The sequence below is a fragment of the Rutidosis leptorrhynchoides genome, chromosome 3 (genome assembly GCF_046630445.1).
Source record: "Rutidosis leptorrhynchoides isolate AG116_Rl617_1_P2 chromosome 3, CSIRO_AGI_Rlap_v1, whole genome shotgun sequence".
In the NCBI taxonomy this organism is placed as follows: Eukaryota; Viridiplantae; Streptophyta; class Magnoliopsida; order Asterales; family Asteraceae; genus Rutidosis; species Rutidosis leptorrhynchoides.
In genome coordinates, this window is record NC_092335.1 from 650,011,169 (window position 1) to 650,029,456 (window position 18,288).

General features: G+C 35.4%; 1 protein-coding gene across 1 annotated transcript; it reads right to left on the bottom strand.

The window, feature by feature from the left end:
• Window positions 1-1,912: 1,912 nt before the first annotated feature.
• LOC139902465 (disease resistance protein At4g27190-like) lies at window positions 1,913-4,901 on the bottom strand. The gene is made up of 2 exons (XM_071885088.1): window positions 2,022-4,901; window positions 1,913-1,939 (listed from the first exon to the last, which is right to left on the bottom strand). The coding sequence occupies exons 1-2, from the start codon at window positions 4,899-4,901 to the stop codon at window positions 1,913-1,915; spliced, it is 2,907 nt and encodes a 968-aa protein (XP_071741189.1).
• Between the last annotated feature and the right edge of the window lie 13,387 nt (window positions 4,902-18,288).

Consider the following 18,288-nt stretch of genomic DNA (forward strand, 5'->3'; position numbering starts at 1 on the left):
CTTGAATTAGATTTTTCCATATTTCTCTTCATGCACACATGTTCTTTCTCCAAATCATTCAATCTCATTCTTAATCGGGCCAACTCAAGTTTAAGCTCCCGGTTTTCTCTTCTTAACGAAGCATAATTATCTTTTGGTGACATGGCAGCTCTGAGAGCACCACTGTTGATCCGCCACGACTGGTGGTGCACCGGCAATTTTGGGTTGTCACCGAGCTCGGAACAGTATAAGGCGTTTTTAAGCCGTAACTGCTCTATGTATAAAACGTGGACTATTGATTGAAGTGGAAGTCGATCGTTCTGTGCAGCATGTGCGCCGGCTTCTGGTGTAAGTTTCTGGAAATCGATTAATCGACATAGCTTCTTTTTCTCTTGCTCTGTTAAACCCTGATGAGCCTGCAAGTTTTGTTTTTTACCGTTTATAAGCAAATGGATCGTAATTACGGGCCAAAATGGGTAACTTCTACCACGTGTCAAAACGGGTACTGCAGGTGAAATGAGCTGGGTTTGTGTCGACCCACAAATAATTCTTATTCTGTATTTATAATTATTTGGTATTTATATAGCAGAAATTAATGGATAGTATATGATCAAAAAGCTATGTTATAACAATGAAATCTATAGATAAAATATAAAATATATTAGTAATAAAAATGTTAAGGTCTTACCCATTAACCTTTTTTCTTGCTCGACTCATTCGGGCCTTTTCATTTTAGTTAAATTTATGGTTTGAACTTGACCAACTTGACCTGTTTTATATACATAAGTAAAAGTGCTCATAAATGTGGCAAAAATGCCAATCAATTCCCTACCCGAAAATGGATGTGGTACTTTTCACGAGCTCCCTACTCCTCCTACTTGTTGAAATATCACCTTTAAAGGTTTGTCTCATATTTATAGGTTTCATATTTTCCTTGTCAATGATAACTAATTGCCAGTTATATAAAATAAAACACGGTTACTGTTTGTTAATCGTATCTTGCAATGTTTAGGGAAAAAGTCTTCAATTTTAACACCAACAAAACTGGCTTCATCAGTAGCCCTACCATTCGCGTTTGTAAAACCATGTGGTATGCAAGGAGCTGTAACTTTAAACGACATAAACCAGAAGATTCTCACTCCACCCCCATCAAAATCAAAGAAAAATCGTGAAGATATTGCAAAATCATATCCTGCTTCGGCTTTTTCAGGTAAACCTGTTGTTGGTAAAACCAAGATTCAATAACCCGAATTAGGCTTGATCTGGCCCTACAATATCACCTATATATACATACTTTACTATTTCTAATTTGGCTTATGTAAGTGAAACACAGTGACAAATGACACAAATATATCATAATAGAGTACAATACGGATTAACAGATATGCGTTTTTGAAAATAATACTGTAAAACAAAGTGAAATGAAGTTCAAACTCAAGAAAATACATATAACATTGTATTATAAGTACTTGCAAACCAAAGATATGCACCAAGAGTATTTAAAAAGATTCACATAATGTGTGCCAACTCGATCCCAAATCAGTGTCCACATAGAGAGAGTTCCATTTGAAAATTTGATGGGAACGTTACCATGACATCATCGATTGGTCACACTTCTGTAACTATAATACAACAAAATAAAAACCATTAATTACAATCTTTACATAGTAAACTGAACAATCTAACCTTGACACCATAGTCTAAGTAAGAAAAGGGTGTTTTTGAGAGAAGATAAGTAATTAGCCCGTCAACTGTTATCAGCATAGCAGTATCTTTTTTCACTCAAACATTACGAAATATATTATCTATTAGTTCTGTTACGCAATCTCCGACACCCAAATATAAAAATACTACTGTAGTAGTATGATTGAAACCGAAAATTCATGATATTTAAATGGCAACTTACCTTTTTTGTTAACTCTGGAAACTGTAATTATCTTCTCGTCTTGTTCTTAAGTTCCTGTTCAAAACAGAACATACCATAGATATCGGCCAATTAAATCGAAATAACTATGTTTAAGTGATTAGAGAATTTTTATTACCTGATAAGCTTTTTGTGCCATACTGACTTTGACAACGGCATCATTAATGGAATAACGTCCATCAAGTGGTACATCATTCACAAACTTGAGCTTGGGTGTTTCATGGCTTCCATGTCCCCACATCTCCATATTAGGACAATAAACGGGTGATACTTTCACTAATGATGGATATTTGATGCTACAACTGCACGAGTAGAAGCTTTTGAGTTCATTTAAGGAATCTAAGTGAATAGTGGTAAGGCAAGGGAAGACAATTAGTTCATCCGTTTCAGTTTCACCCCAAATCACCTCCTCTAGATTTTCACAATATTCTATTCGAACCTCCTTCAGTGAGACAAGCCCTTTTGCGACACTCAATGGAAATAGTCTTACTAACTTATTACAATCAAAAATGTAAAGGTAGACTAGGTTAGTAAGACTTATAAATTCATCTGGGCATTTCCATAGAACCTCTAACTTATCTAGTCCTGCCAACCTCAAGTCTTTTACTTCCCTTAAAAACTTTTCATTTGCATTCCCTTCCCAATCACATGTATCCACTACACATGTAACATTCTTACAGCTCCTTAAATTAATATATTCTACATTATTGAAACCTTCTTGATCTAGGTCCGGTATGATGTTATTCAAGTTTTCAATGTCACTTAGAGTTATATCAGGACGACTTATCTCAATTAGCTTTTTCATCCATTTAAAGAATGGAAGCACAATATACTCCATGTTCAAAGCTAGATGACGTTGTGAAGTCCAAATGTAGTCAAAACTAATCAGATTATCAGCCCTTCCGATTTTAATTGCAAATGCTTTGAGTTTATCAAAATTAAAACCTTCAGGAATGTCATGGGGGCTTGGCACTTTTAACTCCAAACAGGTGAGCTTCGATAAACAGTTCACCGCAGCAACACACTCGTGAACTTCTTTGCAATGGACCGTGAAGCGAATGCGTAACTCTTCCAGCCTCCTGAGCTTTGAAATGACATCCGGTGGTATATAAGATAGCCTTTCACAACGTTCAACTTCAAGCCGCCTTAAGTTAACCAATTGACCAATACATTCAGGAACTTCTTCGATTCCAGTATCATTGAGAATTAAAATCTCAAGGCCTTTCAACTCACCTATTATACTAATTTCATATATACATCTATTTCCCTCAAGATTGAGCATGCGAAGTTGTGAGAGCCTAGCTAATGACTGTGGGAGGGATGAGATCTCATTATAAGCCAAATCTAAAACTCTGGCGTTTTTTAATCCTTCAATAAATTCTTCAGAAATCGAAATCAGTTGATTCCACTGAAAATTGGCAGCTTCAAGATGTGGGAAGCTAATATGATCTTCAGGAAGCTTACTTATTCTATTGTCCATCAATGACATAGCCGTGTGACTTTGTTGGAGGTTGTTTCTTGGCAACCATTTGGTCAAACCTTCCCCAGCCATCACCAGAAAATGATTTGTACTACCTTCATTTGCAATTAATAATGCCATATCACGGCAAACATCATGCATTCTGATGTAGCATTCTGAATAATCACCCTCCATATCTGCATCCAACAACAAACCATAAGACTTGAGGATATTCACTGCATCTTGAACAGTGCTTCTCACATCCTCTATGCTTTCAATCTCCTTAGACTTTACCAAACCTACCCTGTAAAGTACCAAGTCTTCCACCAAGATCTCATAGTCTTCTGGAAACAAACTACACTGTAAGAAGCACCATTGGGCTTCATTTTTAAGATAATCATAGCTTAGCTTCAAACGATCATATACCGTTGCTATTGTTGCGTCGACATCTTTGTTTTTTAAAGCATTTTTCTGTAACTGAGTTAAAGTTGCCTTCCATGAACTGATATCTTTGTTTTTTAACGTTTTCCCAATCACGTTAATGACCAGTGGCAATCCACCACATTCTTTAGCGACATCCCTTGCAACTGAAGTCAAATGGGTGTCGGTCTCCAGTTTGTCACCAACAACATGTTTGAAAAGAATCCATGCCTCTTCTTGTGGCAAAGTGTTCACACATATTACACTCTGAGCATTCATATTCTCACACACATGTTTGCTTCTAGATGTCAATAAAATTTTGCAGTTCATGTGTAGAATACCACACGGAATGCACAATTCATCTAAATTCAATTCCTCCCACACATCATCTAATATGATTAGAATCTTGTCACCGTTCATAATTCGCTTGCTTGCATTTTCAGTATCCTTTTTAATCTTTTCAACATCAAATTGTTTAGAGATAGTTGTAAATGTAACATCAGCAAACATATTCTTTACCATTAAAGCAACTTCCTTGGCCAATGTAGTTTTTCCTACACCTCCTACACCATAGACTCCGATAACTTGTTTGCTATCATCTTCCAAAGCCTTAATGATATTGTCCAAAACTGAATTATGGGTCATAATATCAACAAGATTCTTGTTTTGGTAGCAGTCAAGTATACCAGGTGCAGGAGCATCCAAAGAAACACAACTTTCATAAATCGTGCCTCGTGCTTTGAGCTCCATTAGAGGATCAGTCTGTGCTGCCTTCTTACCGTAACGATGAAGAGTGCTCCAATTACCACACAATCCAATTCCAAAGCATGTCTTCTTTGCATTAGCTTCTTCTGTAATAAATTCTTCGGCTTTCGATATTTCTAATTCAGCATTGTTGACCCAGTCTTCCACACCATGCACCAAATTATCTCCTTTATTTTTAGCTAATTCTATTTTTTGTTGAATCCTCCCTTTCATATCTTTGAGGTTTTGAACTTCACTTTTGAACTTTTCAACAAGTTGTTTGCAATTCCACATGTAACCAATCTCCTTCTTGGCGACAACAAACAACGACTCTACTACTTTGTCAGCCACTGAAGTAACGACCCCCTCTGCCATTTCAATTATCTTCTTTTTTTTTTCTAGCAAGCAGAAGAAATTTATAAGAAAATTACAATGAACCAATAATAAGTGAGTGGCATGTGAGATTTATTATTGTATACTACACCTCTTAAAATAATTGATGGTTTGGAAAGGTTAATGATTGTTGGTGCATGAATCCCCAGCCGTAGTTTATTGTTTACGTTTAATACATTCGGTTATGTAATAATGACTATTCGTGACTATTGATTACCGTGGTGATTGTGCGTACTTAATTCATTAAATAATCAATATGTTAATCTGCAGTACAGTCGACCGAGTGTGTATAGACACTCGACCGACTGTGATAGACAGACGACCGAGTGTCCACAGACACTCGACCGAGTGTGTCTGTGTACACTATATAAACGAGTTTTGCCTTCCATTGTGACGTTACTCGTCCCATTTACCCTAATCAACTGTGTTTCGTCTCTGTCGATTCCCTACACCTAATACCACCGAAATACTTCGTCTAGGGTCGATCTAATCTAGGTTTTGTGTTAGGTTTGACCAAATCGATCCCAAAACGATCCGTATCTCGATTTAACCCTTTTCTATTGTATTCCGCCTATAGTTAAGTGTTCAAGCGACCTAAGATCCATAGAAATTTCGTCTACAAAGTGGTATCAGAGCTGGAGTCTCTGGTTTCGCTTGATTTAATCGATTTTTGGGTCAAAAATTGGTGTTTTGGTGTTTTTGGGTTTTTAGTCATTAATCTGTGTTTCCACGTTAAGGTTAGAGTTTTTATTGTCAAAAAGTGCTTCTGGTGTGTTTAGAGCACCAGGAGTCGCTTGATTTTTTCGGCGTTATCGCAATTTAACGGTGGGGACGGTGGTTGCAACCACTCCCCGCCACCGTTAAACCACCGTTAAAGGTGGGCAACGGTGGCCACCGTGACCTGGGCAACGTTGAGAAATTGAGCCGTTTGGGGTTTGACCGTTGGGAAAAGGTCGAATTCCTATTTTTTTTATTTATATAATTTATATTCTATAAATACCCCCCAATTCTCATCCATTTTTCACACATCTTTCACTTCTTTTCTCTACAATTCTATACACTCCCAAAAATAAATCTACAAAAATGTCTAGCAATCAAGGAAATTCGAACTTTTCCAACCAAATTAATCCGAATTTTTCTAACCGTGGTGGTTCCAACTATCCCGCAAACCATCCAAACCATCCAAATAATCTCAACGATCCTAGGAACCCATACTCTAGTCAATGGAATCCGTTTACACCCTTTCACAACGAACCAAACGCGTTTCAAAATTACGCTAATCAAACACAAGTTTCACAAACTCAAGTCCCACAAACCCTGTTGGTGAGTCCTGAAGAAATGGAACAATTTTTGGCTTGGAAGTCTAGTCAACAAATTAGCCAATCGAACACGCAATCGGTTCAAGACGAGGTGGTCCCAACTACAACACCAACGTCTCAACATGTTCGCGGTAAAGGAAAAGAAAAAATGGTTGATGAAGATCCGACCAAAAAACGAGGGCAAGACGAACCGGAGTCGTGATGAACCCGTGGTCCGAAGTAGATGAGTTACGTTTGGCAAAAGCGTGGGTTCATACATCCGAAGATTCAATCAAAGGAAACGACCAAACTGGTATATATTTATTTTATATTTTTGTGAGTTAAATATGTATATATAAATATATATATTATATTTAAAAATATACACATATACATACTGTTATGTTATGTATATATATATATATATATTATATATATTAAATTTATTTATATATATTAAATTTTAATTATAAATATCTAAATGAATTATATATATTATATATTATAATTTTTAATATATAATATTTTTGTTGGTGCGTCATTTTGGTATTTGGTTACGGACGACTACAACGGACGAAATCCACCATTTCCTCGATCTAAGGATGCGTTGTCGTCTAAGTGGACGAAAATGAATGGAGAATGTCAAAAGTATAATGGGATTGTTAGTCGTTTGAAAAATGATTGGCGAAGCGGGGATAACGACCTAGATTTTCGTGTGCGGTGTGATCAACTATATATCGACGAGAACATGGGAAGGAAGTTTTCTAGTTATCAAGCGTGGAATTTTTTGAAGGACAAGTCAAAGTGGCTAAATCCCGATCCCGTTGTTATCGGTACGAGAAACAAACGACGTGAGCCCGTAGTTATTGAAGATGTTGGTGAGCCCGTAATTAATTTGAACGAAGAAGTTGCAAGTGCAAGTGTTGAAGAAAATCCGAATGCGTGGATGTATGGTCCCGATCAATTGAAACGTCCAAAAGGAAAGCCAAGAAAATCGAGGAAAAAGTCGTCCGAGTCCAACCCTTCATCCCATTCTTCTCGTGAGTCTCTATGTGCATCGGTTAAGGAAAATTTTGAAAAAACGGCCGATATTAAAAAGAAGTATTATCAAGATAAGCAACTTGAATTGCGTTTAAGGATTTTAAACATTGCTCCAACCGAAGCCGACATGGAACTAATTTCTGACCTTAAGGAGCAAATTCGACGCGATGCTCGTAGGGATTTACAATCGGGATCGGGTGCAAATGACGACGAATCGGAGTAGACGATGGATAATCTAGTAGTTTGTTTTTTTTATTTCAATAAGTTCAATTTAGTTTTTTATTGTATTGTTTTTAAATTAATGTAATGAATTTTAGTTTTTATTTTATGGTTTTATAGTATTTATTTTGTATTTAATAAAATATATATTCATTAAAAATAAATAATTAAAATTATAATTTAATAATTAAATAATGATTTAACACTGAGATTTAACACTGAACCATTTCCCCTGTTTTGGCCTCAGTGTTAAATCCAGTGTTAAATTTAACACTGACATTTAACACCGAACGACTCCTTGTGCTCTTACTAGTGTTTCCTACGTTGTGGTTTCTGGTGTTCTCTCAAAAATCGATCGAAAAATCGATTTTTCTCTTGAAAACCCTAAAAGTCGACCTGAATCTGTCAAGAACACACTCGGCCGAGTGTATCTTGACAACCGACGAGTGAGTGTCTAGATCGACCGTTTGACTTTGTCAACCGACCGATTGTGTTTTACCTAAGCCGTGTTAGATTTCATAAGTCAGTCGGCCGTGTGTGTCTTTCACTCGACCGTGTGAGTTGTTCAATCGACCGTGTGAAGTAGACGATCGACCGTGTGAGTTTGTAATACCCAAGGCTTATATTGTAATCGACCGTGTGAGTCATACCATCGACCGTGTGTCATACTCAATCGACTGTGTGTCTTACTCAATCGACTGTGTGTCTTACACAATCGACCGTGTGTCAAGGACAATCGACCGTGTGACCTTAATCAGAATCTTAATTAATCTTTAATTTAAACACTTAATCAGTTAAAATGTCTGACACAAACGAACAATTAACAAATGAATACAGTGCATTAGTTATCGCACATGGATTACAAAAACAGCTACTGAACGAAAGTGAAGCTGGATCAACAAATAAAGTACCTAGACTTGAGAATCTTAAAGTCTTTTTGGACTGGAAAGTTAGGTTTGTTATTTATCTGAATGGTGTGGATTCTAGGCTTTGGGAATGTGTTGAGAATCCTTATGTTTGGCCGTGTGGAGCTGATGGTGAACCCAAAGAAACTCAACAGTTTGATCATGCAGAGCGCGAACAGTATAATCTTGAGTGTAGATGTTATGCTCAGTTAACCCAAGCATTGTCTAAGGAGATCTTTCAATAGTTTAAGAACCGCAATAAGACTTCCTATACTCTTTGGTTGGCTCTTCAATCTGCAACAGAGGGTACAGCCACGTATAGGGCAACAAAGGGTAAAGTTTTGAAGGATGAATGGAGGGTGTTTGCAGCCCTTCCATCAGAATCTCTAGGACAAACCTTAGAGAGATACAGGTTATTGGTTGCTGAGATGGCAGATTATGGGATCGAGGTGCCTGATGATAAGGCAGTAAAAGTTTTGACACTAGGTCTTCCTGAAAAGTGGGATTATGAGATTGAGAAAATTCAAAACAGATACATTTTTGACGTTGACAGCTTTCACTTCTAAGTTGATGGAGAAAGACATTCAGGTTGAAGCCAAAAGGAAGAGACTTGGTACTGTAGCTGCAAATGCTTCATCTTTAGCCTCATCTTCAGGTCATGCTCAATTGCAGACAGCTTACATAACAGCAAATGCTTCTCAAATATCTGCACCACAGTCTCAGTCCGGCTACTTTAATGCCAAATCACAAAACTCAACAATTAAGATGATTGAGGCCTCTCCAACTCAGCAAACTCAGACTCAGACTCAGACTCAGACTCCTATGTTTCAAACTGATAATATCAAGAAAAGGTCTATTGAGTCTATTCAGGAAGATATGGCTTTGGCAGCTATCGTTTTTAACTCATACAACGATATGATCAGTGGACAAGTGCTTAATAGTCATCTTGAAAACGAAGACTATGATCAGATTGATGAGGATGAGCTTAAGAGAATGGATATTCTTAACTGTATGGGTAGCATTGTGAGGCGTGCGAGGAAGTACTTGAAGAGAACAGGTCAAAGATCTTTGAGTTTAAATCGCGATTCCAAGTTTGGTTTTGACATGTCGAAGGTTAGGTGTTACAATTGTGATCAACTTGGTCACTTTAAGAAAACGTGTACGAGACCACCCAAGCCTGGTTATCATGATCCTTTTCTCAGTACAACCATTTCAGTCACTCCACAATATGTGATTGTTGAGAAAGAATCATCGGGTACTGCTTAATCTAAGGCTTTAACGACAACATATGCTGATGAAGTATGTGACTGGTCCATTCCAGTAGATGCTCAGAGAGCTAATGTAGTGTTTGTGGGTAAGAGTGAAGTTGAAATTGAAGAAGAAAGAATACTTAGGAGAAATGCAGGTTGTAAGGGTAAGGATAATCCAAATTGCACATGCTATGTGTGCAACTGTGATGCTAGGTTGAAGAGAGCAGAGGAGCTTATGAAATGGTGCTTCAGAAAGAGAGTTAAGGAACAGCTGTATGATAAGTTTCGCAAATCCAAAGACTTATCAGATATTGAGTTTACTACTGATTCATCTGATGAAGAAGCAGGTATGAGTTGTCATGAAGGAACTTGGTTTAGAAAAGAGTTGGGACACTTTCTCAACTGTGATATTAAGAGTGGTGATGAGAAGATTATTACGGTTACAAGTCCAGTTTGTTCAGATCAATGTGAGGGTAAAGAAGGTTATGAAGCTGATTACTCGGATAGTACGAGCTCAGAGTCCGAATCAGAATCAGATACAGAATCCCAGATTGGAAGAAATGACTATACTTTCATGGCCAACACGTCTGGTAACGATAAGGTATGTAATGACTCAATTTCTAATTGTTCTAATTTCATTGGTTATGAACAGGAAATTGAGAGGCTTGAATGTATTATCTCTAAGCTAAATGAGATATCTGTTACATGTGAGACTTGTCCTAAGCTTAGAATTGACCTTAAGAACCTAAGTTTAGAGAATCAGACAAATAAAAAGAACTATGAGGATGCCCTTTTCTACCTAAATAAACAGAAAGACTATGTAGAGGTGATTAAGTCTTTAGAAAATCAGGTAGGTCACTTGAAATCAACTATTATAGATGATGAAAAAGTGATTACGATGTATTTGGGACAGATAGAGACTCTTAAGGCAGAAAAGGATTCCTTTAAGTTGAAATATGAGTCTGAGAAAGCTAGGATAGATAACTGGCAGAGGATGTCTTATGTGACTCAGACTTTTAATCATCCTAAGAAAGAGGGTTTGGGTTATTCTGAGGTTGCTCCACCACTGATGGGTGAGTATGTTAATAAGCCTGTAGAAAAGAGTAAGGATCAGGTTGTGGAACCACCCTATGGTAAACCTAAGAAGACCTCAGTTGTGAGTTCTAGTAAAGTAGTTGAGTCAAAGAACCCTCTAGAGGTTGTATATGAGACAGAGTCCGATACTGACATCGACACTGAAAAAGAAAGCAAACCTTTTGTGCCAGTGACTAAGCCTATTACAACTCTTAAGAACCCTAAACACAGTAGCAATAGGAGTGAGAGTCATAAGACTCCGACAAAGAGTGTAGAAAAGCCAAAACAAAATAAGAAGAAGACTACCTTTTCCACTCCTATTAAGTTTGTTAAAGAAAGCAGTTCTGGAAAATCGCAGGTTAGTAATCCTAAGGTAGAACAATCACCAAAAGGTGAGAGTTCTAATTCTGGTAATGTGTCCAAGTATGTTCCGCCTAGTCGTCGTCAGACTGTTAAGCAACAAGTTGTGACGCCCCCTACGACTAGACAACATGTTGAACCGCCTAGGAGACAGTTTTCACCAATTAGACGCAGATTGTTTAATTCTAATGATTTTGATAATGCTAACTGTTTCAATTGTGGGAGGCTGGGACACATGGCTGTGAATTGTGGACCCATTCGACAGACACCCCGCATTAAGATTGATCTCAGTCCAAATCGTTCTTTTAATAGAAGATCATCTTCGCCTGTGTTTAAATCTTCTTTGAAAACAAATGAAACAAAGTTTTTTCAAACTAATGATTATTACAGGAAACCATTGCCTAAAAATACAGTTTAGAAACCTAAATCTGATGTAAAGGGTGTTCAAAGTTCTGAAGGTCCTTCTAGATCTAAAGGACAATGGGTGGAATAGCCAGTTGTTGGCGTTGATGGGAAACCCACTGCCATTAGGGCATGGGTGGCCCTTTCTAACTAATCCTCTTACTTTAATGTGCAGGTCGCCTACAATCCACGCTGCAGTACTTGGATTGTTGATAGTGGGGCGTCCAGGCACATGACGGGGAACTTGTCCTTACTTTCTAATGTGAAAACAATGGATGGAGGACCAGTTTCTTTTGCTGGTAGTGAAGGAGGATTTATTACTGCTCAAGGTGTTATTGCTAATGAGAATGTCAGCTTTGATAAAGTTAATTATGTGGAGCAGATGTCGAATAATCTGCTTTCAGTATCTCAAGTTGCTGACAAGAAGTATACAGTTGCGTTTGATGATAAATTTTGTTATATTTTGAAGAAAGAGTTTGTTATTCCGGAAGATATGATTCTGATGACTGCTCCAAGGTGCAAGGATCTCTATATCTTTGATATGCGTAAGGCTCATGTTAAAGCAGCCACAGGCCATCAGGCCTTCGTTTCTAAGGCTACTGAACAGGAGTCTATTATCTGGCACAAGCGTATGGGTCATCTGAGTCTAAGGAAGATGAATAATCTAGTCCACAATGGATTAGTTGATGGTGTGAATATTAAAAGTTTTCATATTCCTGAAGTATGTCTTCCGTGTAAACAGGGAAAACAAACTAAGAAGTCACATACTACCAAAAAGCATCATTCTGTTAATATTCCTTTGGAGCTGTTACACATGGATCTCTTTGGTCCAGTCAATTGTAAAACTCTCACCGGAGAATCTTATTGCTTGGTAGTTACAGATGAATATTCCCGTTTCTCATGGGTTGTGATGTTAAAGCACAAGTCGGATAATTTTGAGCATATTAAAGTGTTGATTCTAAAGCTCGAAAGTTTGTATAAGTTGAAGGTTAGAAAGATTCGTACTGACAATGGTACGAAATTTAAGAACAATCAGATGCTGCAGTTCTGCAATGAAAAGGGGATACAACAACAGTTCAGTCCTGCCTATACACCACAGTCAAATGGTGTTGCTGAAAGAAAGAATATGACTTTAATTGAAACCGCAAGAACGATGCTAGCCGATTCATGTCTTCCAATTGCTTTCTGGGGTGAGGCTGTGAGTACACATGTTTTGTGATGAACAGAGTTCTAGTGGTGAAGCGACATGGTAAAACGTGTTATGAACTGTTGCACAAGAGAAAGCCTAACGTTAAACATTTTGAACCCTTTGGTGCTCCTTGTACTATTCTGGTACATGACGCTGGAGGAAAATTTAATTCGAAGGTTATCTCAGGTATCTTCTTAGGATATGGGAATCCGAACAAATGGGTGTATAACAATGAGACAAAGTGTGTGGAAGAACGTTATGAGGTTGATATTCAGCGCAATGCTCCGCCTCGTGTTAGTAAGGGTTATGCATGGCAGTTTGAGTATGACAAGTTATTTGACTCCTTCAATCTTCCACCAGATGCTACAGAGGAAGAACTTCTAAATCAGATATTGTTTGATTCTCGAAACTCTTCTGAGAATGTTATCACTATTCCAGCGCAGGTTTAGAATCCGGTTTCTAGCTTGCAACCAAGTCCACAGAGTGTTAGAGGTAACCTTGATTCAAATGAGGACGGGGTAGTTGATACAGATGAAGATAGTGAGTTAGAAGATGATGAGGAAGTTAATCGAACGCGACTGACAGGGGAACATATTAATCCCCTATATAACCAACCACCAACTGTGACAGTTCCAGAACAGATAACTGAAGCAGGAGGTGTACATAGATCTAATCGTGTTATTCTGCCACCTAAGCGTCTTGTAGATTATTATGTGGACACTAGGGGAATTCCTCATGCCAGTCTTCCTCAATCTACGATAAATGAGGCATCAACGTCTGAATTTCCAACTATATCTGAGGTTCCCGTGGTTACTGAAAGTACAACAGCAGCAGAAGATGTTCAGACAGAAAGTGCGAATATGGTGACAGCTTTTTATTCTTCGTTGAACAAGACAGGGAGAGTATTTGTTCATGCTCACTCGTGCTATGTGTGTCAAATTGAACCTAAAGATGCATATGAGGCACTTAAGTATGATGAGTGGGTGAGTGCAATGCAAGAGGAGCTGTTATAATTTAAACATCTAAAAGTTTGGAAGTTAGTCAATCCACCGCATGGTTGTGTGCCCTATGGTCTTCGATGGGTTTTGAAGAACAAGAAAGATGAACAGGGTATTGTTATTCGTAATAAATCTAGATTGGTGGTTAAGGGATATCAACAGATCCCTGAAATTGACTATGATGAGGTTTTTGCTCCAGTTGCGAGACTGGAGGCAATCAGGATTTTCTTGTCTTTTGCATCCTACATGGGTTTCAAAGTCTATCAAATGGATGTGAAAAATGCGTTCTTGTATGGAGAGATCAATGAGAGAGTGTTTGTTGAACAACCACCTGGTTTTGAAGATTCGCATTTCCCAGAAAAGGTTTATCGACTAGAAAAGGCACTGTATGGTCTTCACCAAGCTCCTAGAGCATGGTATGTGTGACAACCCGGAAATTTCCGACTAAATTTAAACTTTATCTTCATATTATTCCGACACGATAAGCAAAGTTTTTTAAGTTGAATCTCAAAAATCTTAAAATGTGTTCATACATCCATTTAACCTTGACCAAATTACGACGATTCACGAACCATTAGGTAAATGAATATGATTATATATATATATATATATATATATATATATATATATATATATATATATATATATATATATATATATATATGTGTGTGTGTGTGTATGTGTGTGTGTGTGTGTGTGTGTGTGTGTGTGTGTGTGTGTGTATAGATTATAACTTGAAATGTTAACAAAGTATTTAAATGAATAATACCTTACATGAACATATTTGTTTAATATATTTATCGACGAGATTAAAAGATAATACCAAAAGATTGATTTATCAGATACATTGTATGATTACTAGTCTCTGTTGAGAGGTCTACTTCGATTTAAGAAATCTGTTCTTTTTAACGGTATTCGGAATAAATGGTAAAGTGATTTACAAGTAAGACAAATGTGTCAATTGACGAAGGGTTAGACAAATGTTAGTGGAGAATTGAATTTCATAATACTTGATTGTTCTATATTTCAAACGTGCGAAAACGCTTTTCGATATAATAGAACTTGTTTATTTAAAATGTCTTTGATTAAATAACGTGAGTCGGATTATTGGTTGTTAAATATATATATAACTTGCAACGTGTAATTAAAAACGTATATATATATATATATATATATATATATATTTCAAAACAATATATATATATATATATATATATATATATATATATATATATATATATATATATATATAAGTTTATATGATAATTGAAATAACAAAATACAAATAAATCAGTTGAGTTAATTATGTAAAATAATTCACAAGATAAAAAGTTATTATTAAAAAATGAAGCTATATGTAGATACATATATAAATTCTATTATTATGTAATATATATAAAAATGTATAAATAATTAATATACAATAAAAGGTATTATAATCATAAGATAGTACATATTACATAAGTGATAATACATATATATAATACAAGTATAAATAAAGTTATTATAATAATATTGTCATCATTTTCAATATTAACAATGTTAATAATATTAATTAAAATATATAATCTATAGATACAAATTCATTATATATAAATTATTAAAGCTAATAGTATTATTGTTTTTATTAATAATACGAGTATTATTATAACTAGTATTATTACTTTTAATAGCATTGTTATAAATTTTATATTCATTAAGGATACTATTATTATGATTACTAGTATATCATTATAAATTTTTATTATTATTATTAAGTGTATTAGTATTAGTATTATAGTTATATTTAATATTTATCAGTTAATAAGATTAATATATAAATACAGATATAGAAAGATAATTATATACAGATATTATAAATACATATAAATACATATATATATATATATATATATATATATAGTAGAGGGATCAAATGAGAACTTTTTTTGTGTGAGAACCCTGAGAACTCAAAAATACACTGAAATTCGAGCAAAAAAGGGAAATTCGAGCAAAAAAGGTGAAATTCGAGCAAAAATGGGACACGGACGAGCAAAAATGGAGATAGTCGAGCAAAAATGGAGATAGTCGAACAAAAAAAAAAGAAGGACGAACAAAAATTTGATATTAGAACAAAAATTCGATATTAGAACAAAAATTTGATATTAGAACAAAAAATTGTGTTCTACATTTTTGAAATTCGAACGCAAAAATGTAGAACATACAGGTAATCGAACAAAAATTTTGATATTCGAACAAAAAATGGTTGTACATTTTTTTTCGAAAAAAAAAAAAATTTTTGCTCGACTATGAATTTTTTGTTCGTCCGTGTTTTGTATTTTTGCTCGAATTCCCCTTTTTTTTCTCGAATTTAAGTGTATTTTGATGTATTTTTGAGTTCCTAGAGTTCTCACACTAAAAAAGTTGTCACTGGATCCTCTCCATATATATATATATATATATATACCTACCCATAAGAAGGAGGGTTTATTTACTGTTCAAGGACACGTGGAGTTGATGTATTGGCTTAACATAATACTACACGGAGTATAATTTTTACGGAGTATATCGGTTTTCTTTTGTCTTTTATTTATACTTCGTCTACAAGAAATGACCACCATCATCTTTAGTTCCACTCTTGATAGCTGCCACGTTTTACCTCCAACAGAACACGTGGTAGGATTCCTTTCTTTTTTCTTTGCTACCCCGTCCATATTTTTACACGTAGTTGGCTTTTACCGACCTCCAACTTTCTTTTAATTACTCCTCTATCCTAATTATTTGCATACCCAAAAGTACGTCTCTTCAAATTCCTTCAACGGCCAAAACTGCCGGAATAATCAATCAACCAATCTCATCATTTATGTCACAGCCGCTGCAGTAGGTACTTGTTTTATTATTATTTTGTCTGTAATTGCATATGACGCTAGCATTATAACAGCAAATTGAAGAAATTTTATTAAAGTTGTATGTGTTAATAGTTTTAATGTGTATTTTGCAGGTGAAGTTTTTAAAAAAACCAAAGGTAAGTTTTAGTACATATGGTGATAGATGTAGTTAATTATTTTTATCCTTTTTTTTTGTAATTATTGTTTACCAACTGCTTTAATTAAATGATATATGGCCGTGTATTGAGTAATTGGAATTTGTGTACCGAAATTGTGGTTTGAAAGTGAGTAAAATTTAAATTCTAGGTATCCGAATACAACACTCCTTGCTGTTGTTGGGTAAGTTGTCTACGTCTCCATTTTGTGGTTCTGTTTAGTGAGCTTGATTTACCTCTCACATGAGGCCCTAGGTGCATATTTTCATGACGAGTTGCATCACATAATTCTTGAACATAGTTAGAAATGCATGTGAGGTATTGAAGCAAAGGTCGTAGGCACGAATATTTTGTAGCTTGATCTATGTAGATATCGCTCCATGTTTATAATCATGTTGTCAATTATATGTCGTCCCGGCACACTTGGATTATACGAATGGGAAATTCCTCGGTTCTTCTATATTTCCTAACCTAGGTGCTATAAATTTTGCAGGCAACGAATCTAGAGCAACAAGCAACATTACAACAAGCAACTGAGGAGCTTTCACACAAGTAACAAGATTTATTTTATTACAGAATGATTTATTATGGCATGTGAACACTACAAGGACATTCTGAAAGTTTTCCACGATTAAGTGGCGTATTAAGATAATGAACGGAGTACATTCCTTCTGCCATATAAACTTTTTACAGTATAGTTGTGTAGTTGATAGCATTATAATTTGAACGATATCAACTTCTCATGTATAAGAGTTCAATATTTGGATTAAATGGATGATGATTATTGTTTTCATGACAACATTGCCGTCCATTTTTATTTTAACCGCTTCTTGGGCCGTGCATACGCACGGCTTTAAACTTACTAGTATATATATATATATATATATATATATATATATATATATATATATATATATATATATATATATTACAAACTAATTATGTTACATAATCAGATACATACGCGTATTTATATCACTATCAGAATCATTTTTTTTTATTTATTTATTTCTTCTTCTTATCTATATTTCTGTTACATCCGTGAAGAAGAGGTCGACTGTACTGAACCCTACCATAAGACCTTGTTCAATTATTTTTGTGGAATCAATCCTTCATACAGCCTTAAATAAATCACTTCTGCGAATTTATTTAAAGAAAGCAGATGCTTTATTTTTTTAATTTTTTTTTTTTCCTTTTTCAGCGAAACCTCTGTTCTTGATAAGTTTCTTCATATCTCGATTTCGAACCACTTAGCAAAATCTAAAAATGCAGAAAGGTTAGAAATCTTTCTTTGAATCTATCTGCAAAATTTCAACTCTCAAATCTTTATATTGATCTTGAATTTTGAAGTCAAAGTTTGGTTTTAAAAAAAGTCAACAATTGTTCTTGAGACAAATTCGCGTTCGTGATTCTGTTCTGATCAAATTGATGATTCTAAAAGTTTAGTGGAGTGATTTACAAACCTTTTCATGTTGAAACCCTAAGCTAAAACGTTCTTAAATATCAAGTTCAAAATTTTTTTTTTAAAAACCTGTGACAGCAGTCGCTGTTTCTTTTTTCTTTATTTTTTTTTTTTTTTACGGTTGATTTATTTAAAAAAATACAATATGA

Bases quoted from the DNA above. Each gene is read 5' to 3' on its own strand.
- LOC139902465 (XM_071885088.1), bottom strand. From the start codon at position 4,901: ATGGCAGAGGGGGTCGTTACTTCAGTGGCTGACAAAGTAGTAGAGTCG. The intron at 1,940-2,021 runs GTAATAAAAATT...TGTTTTGAACAG, and splicing joins TGGCACAAAAAGCTTATCAG to GAACTTAAGAACAAGACGAG.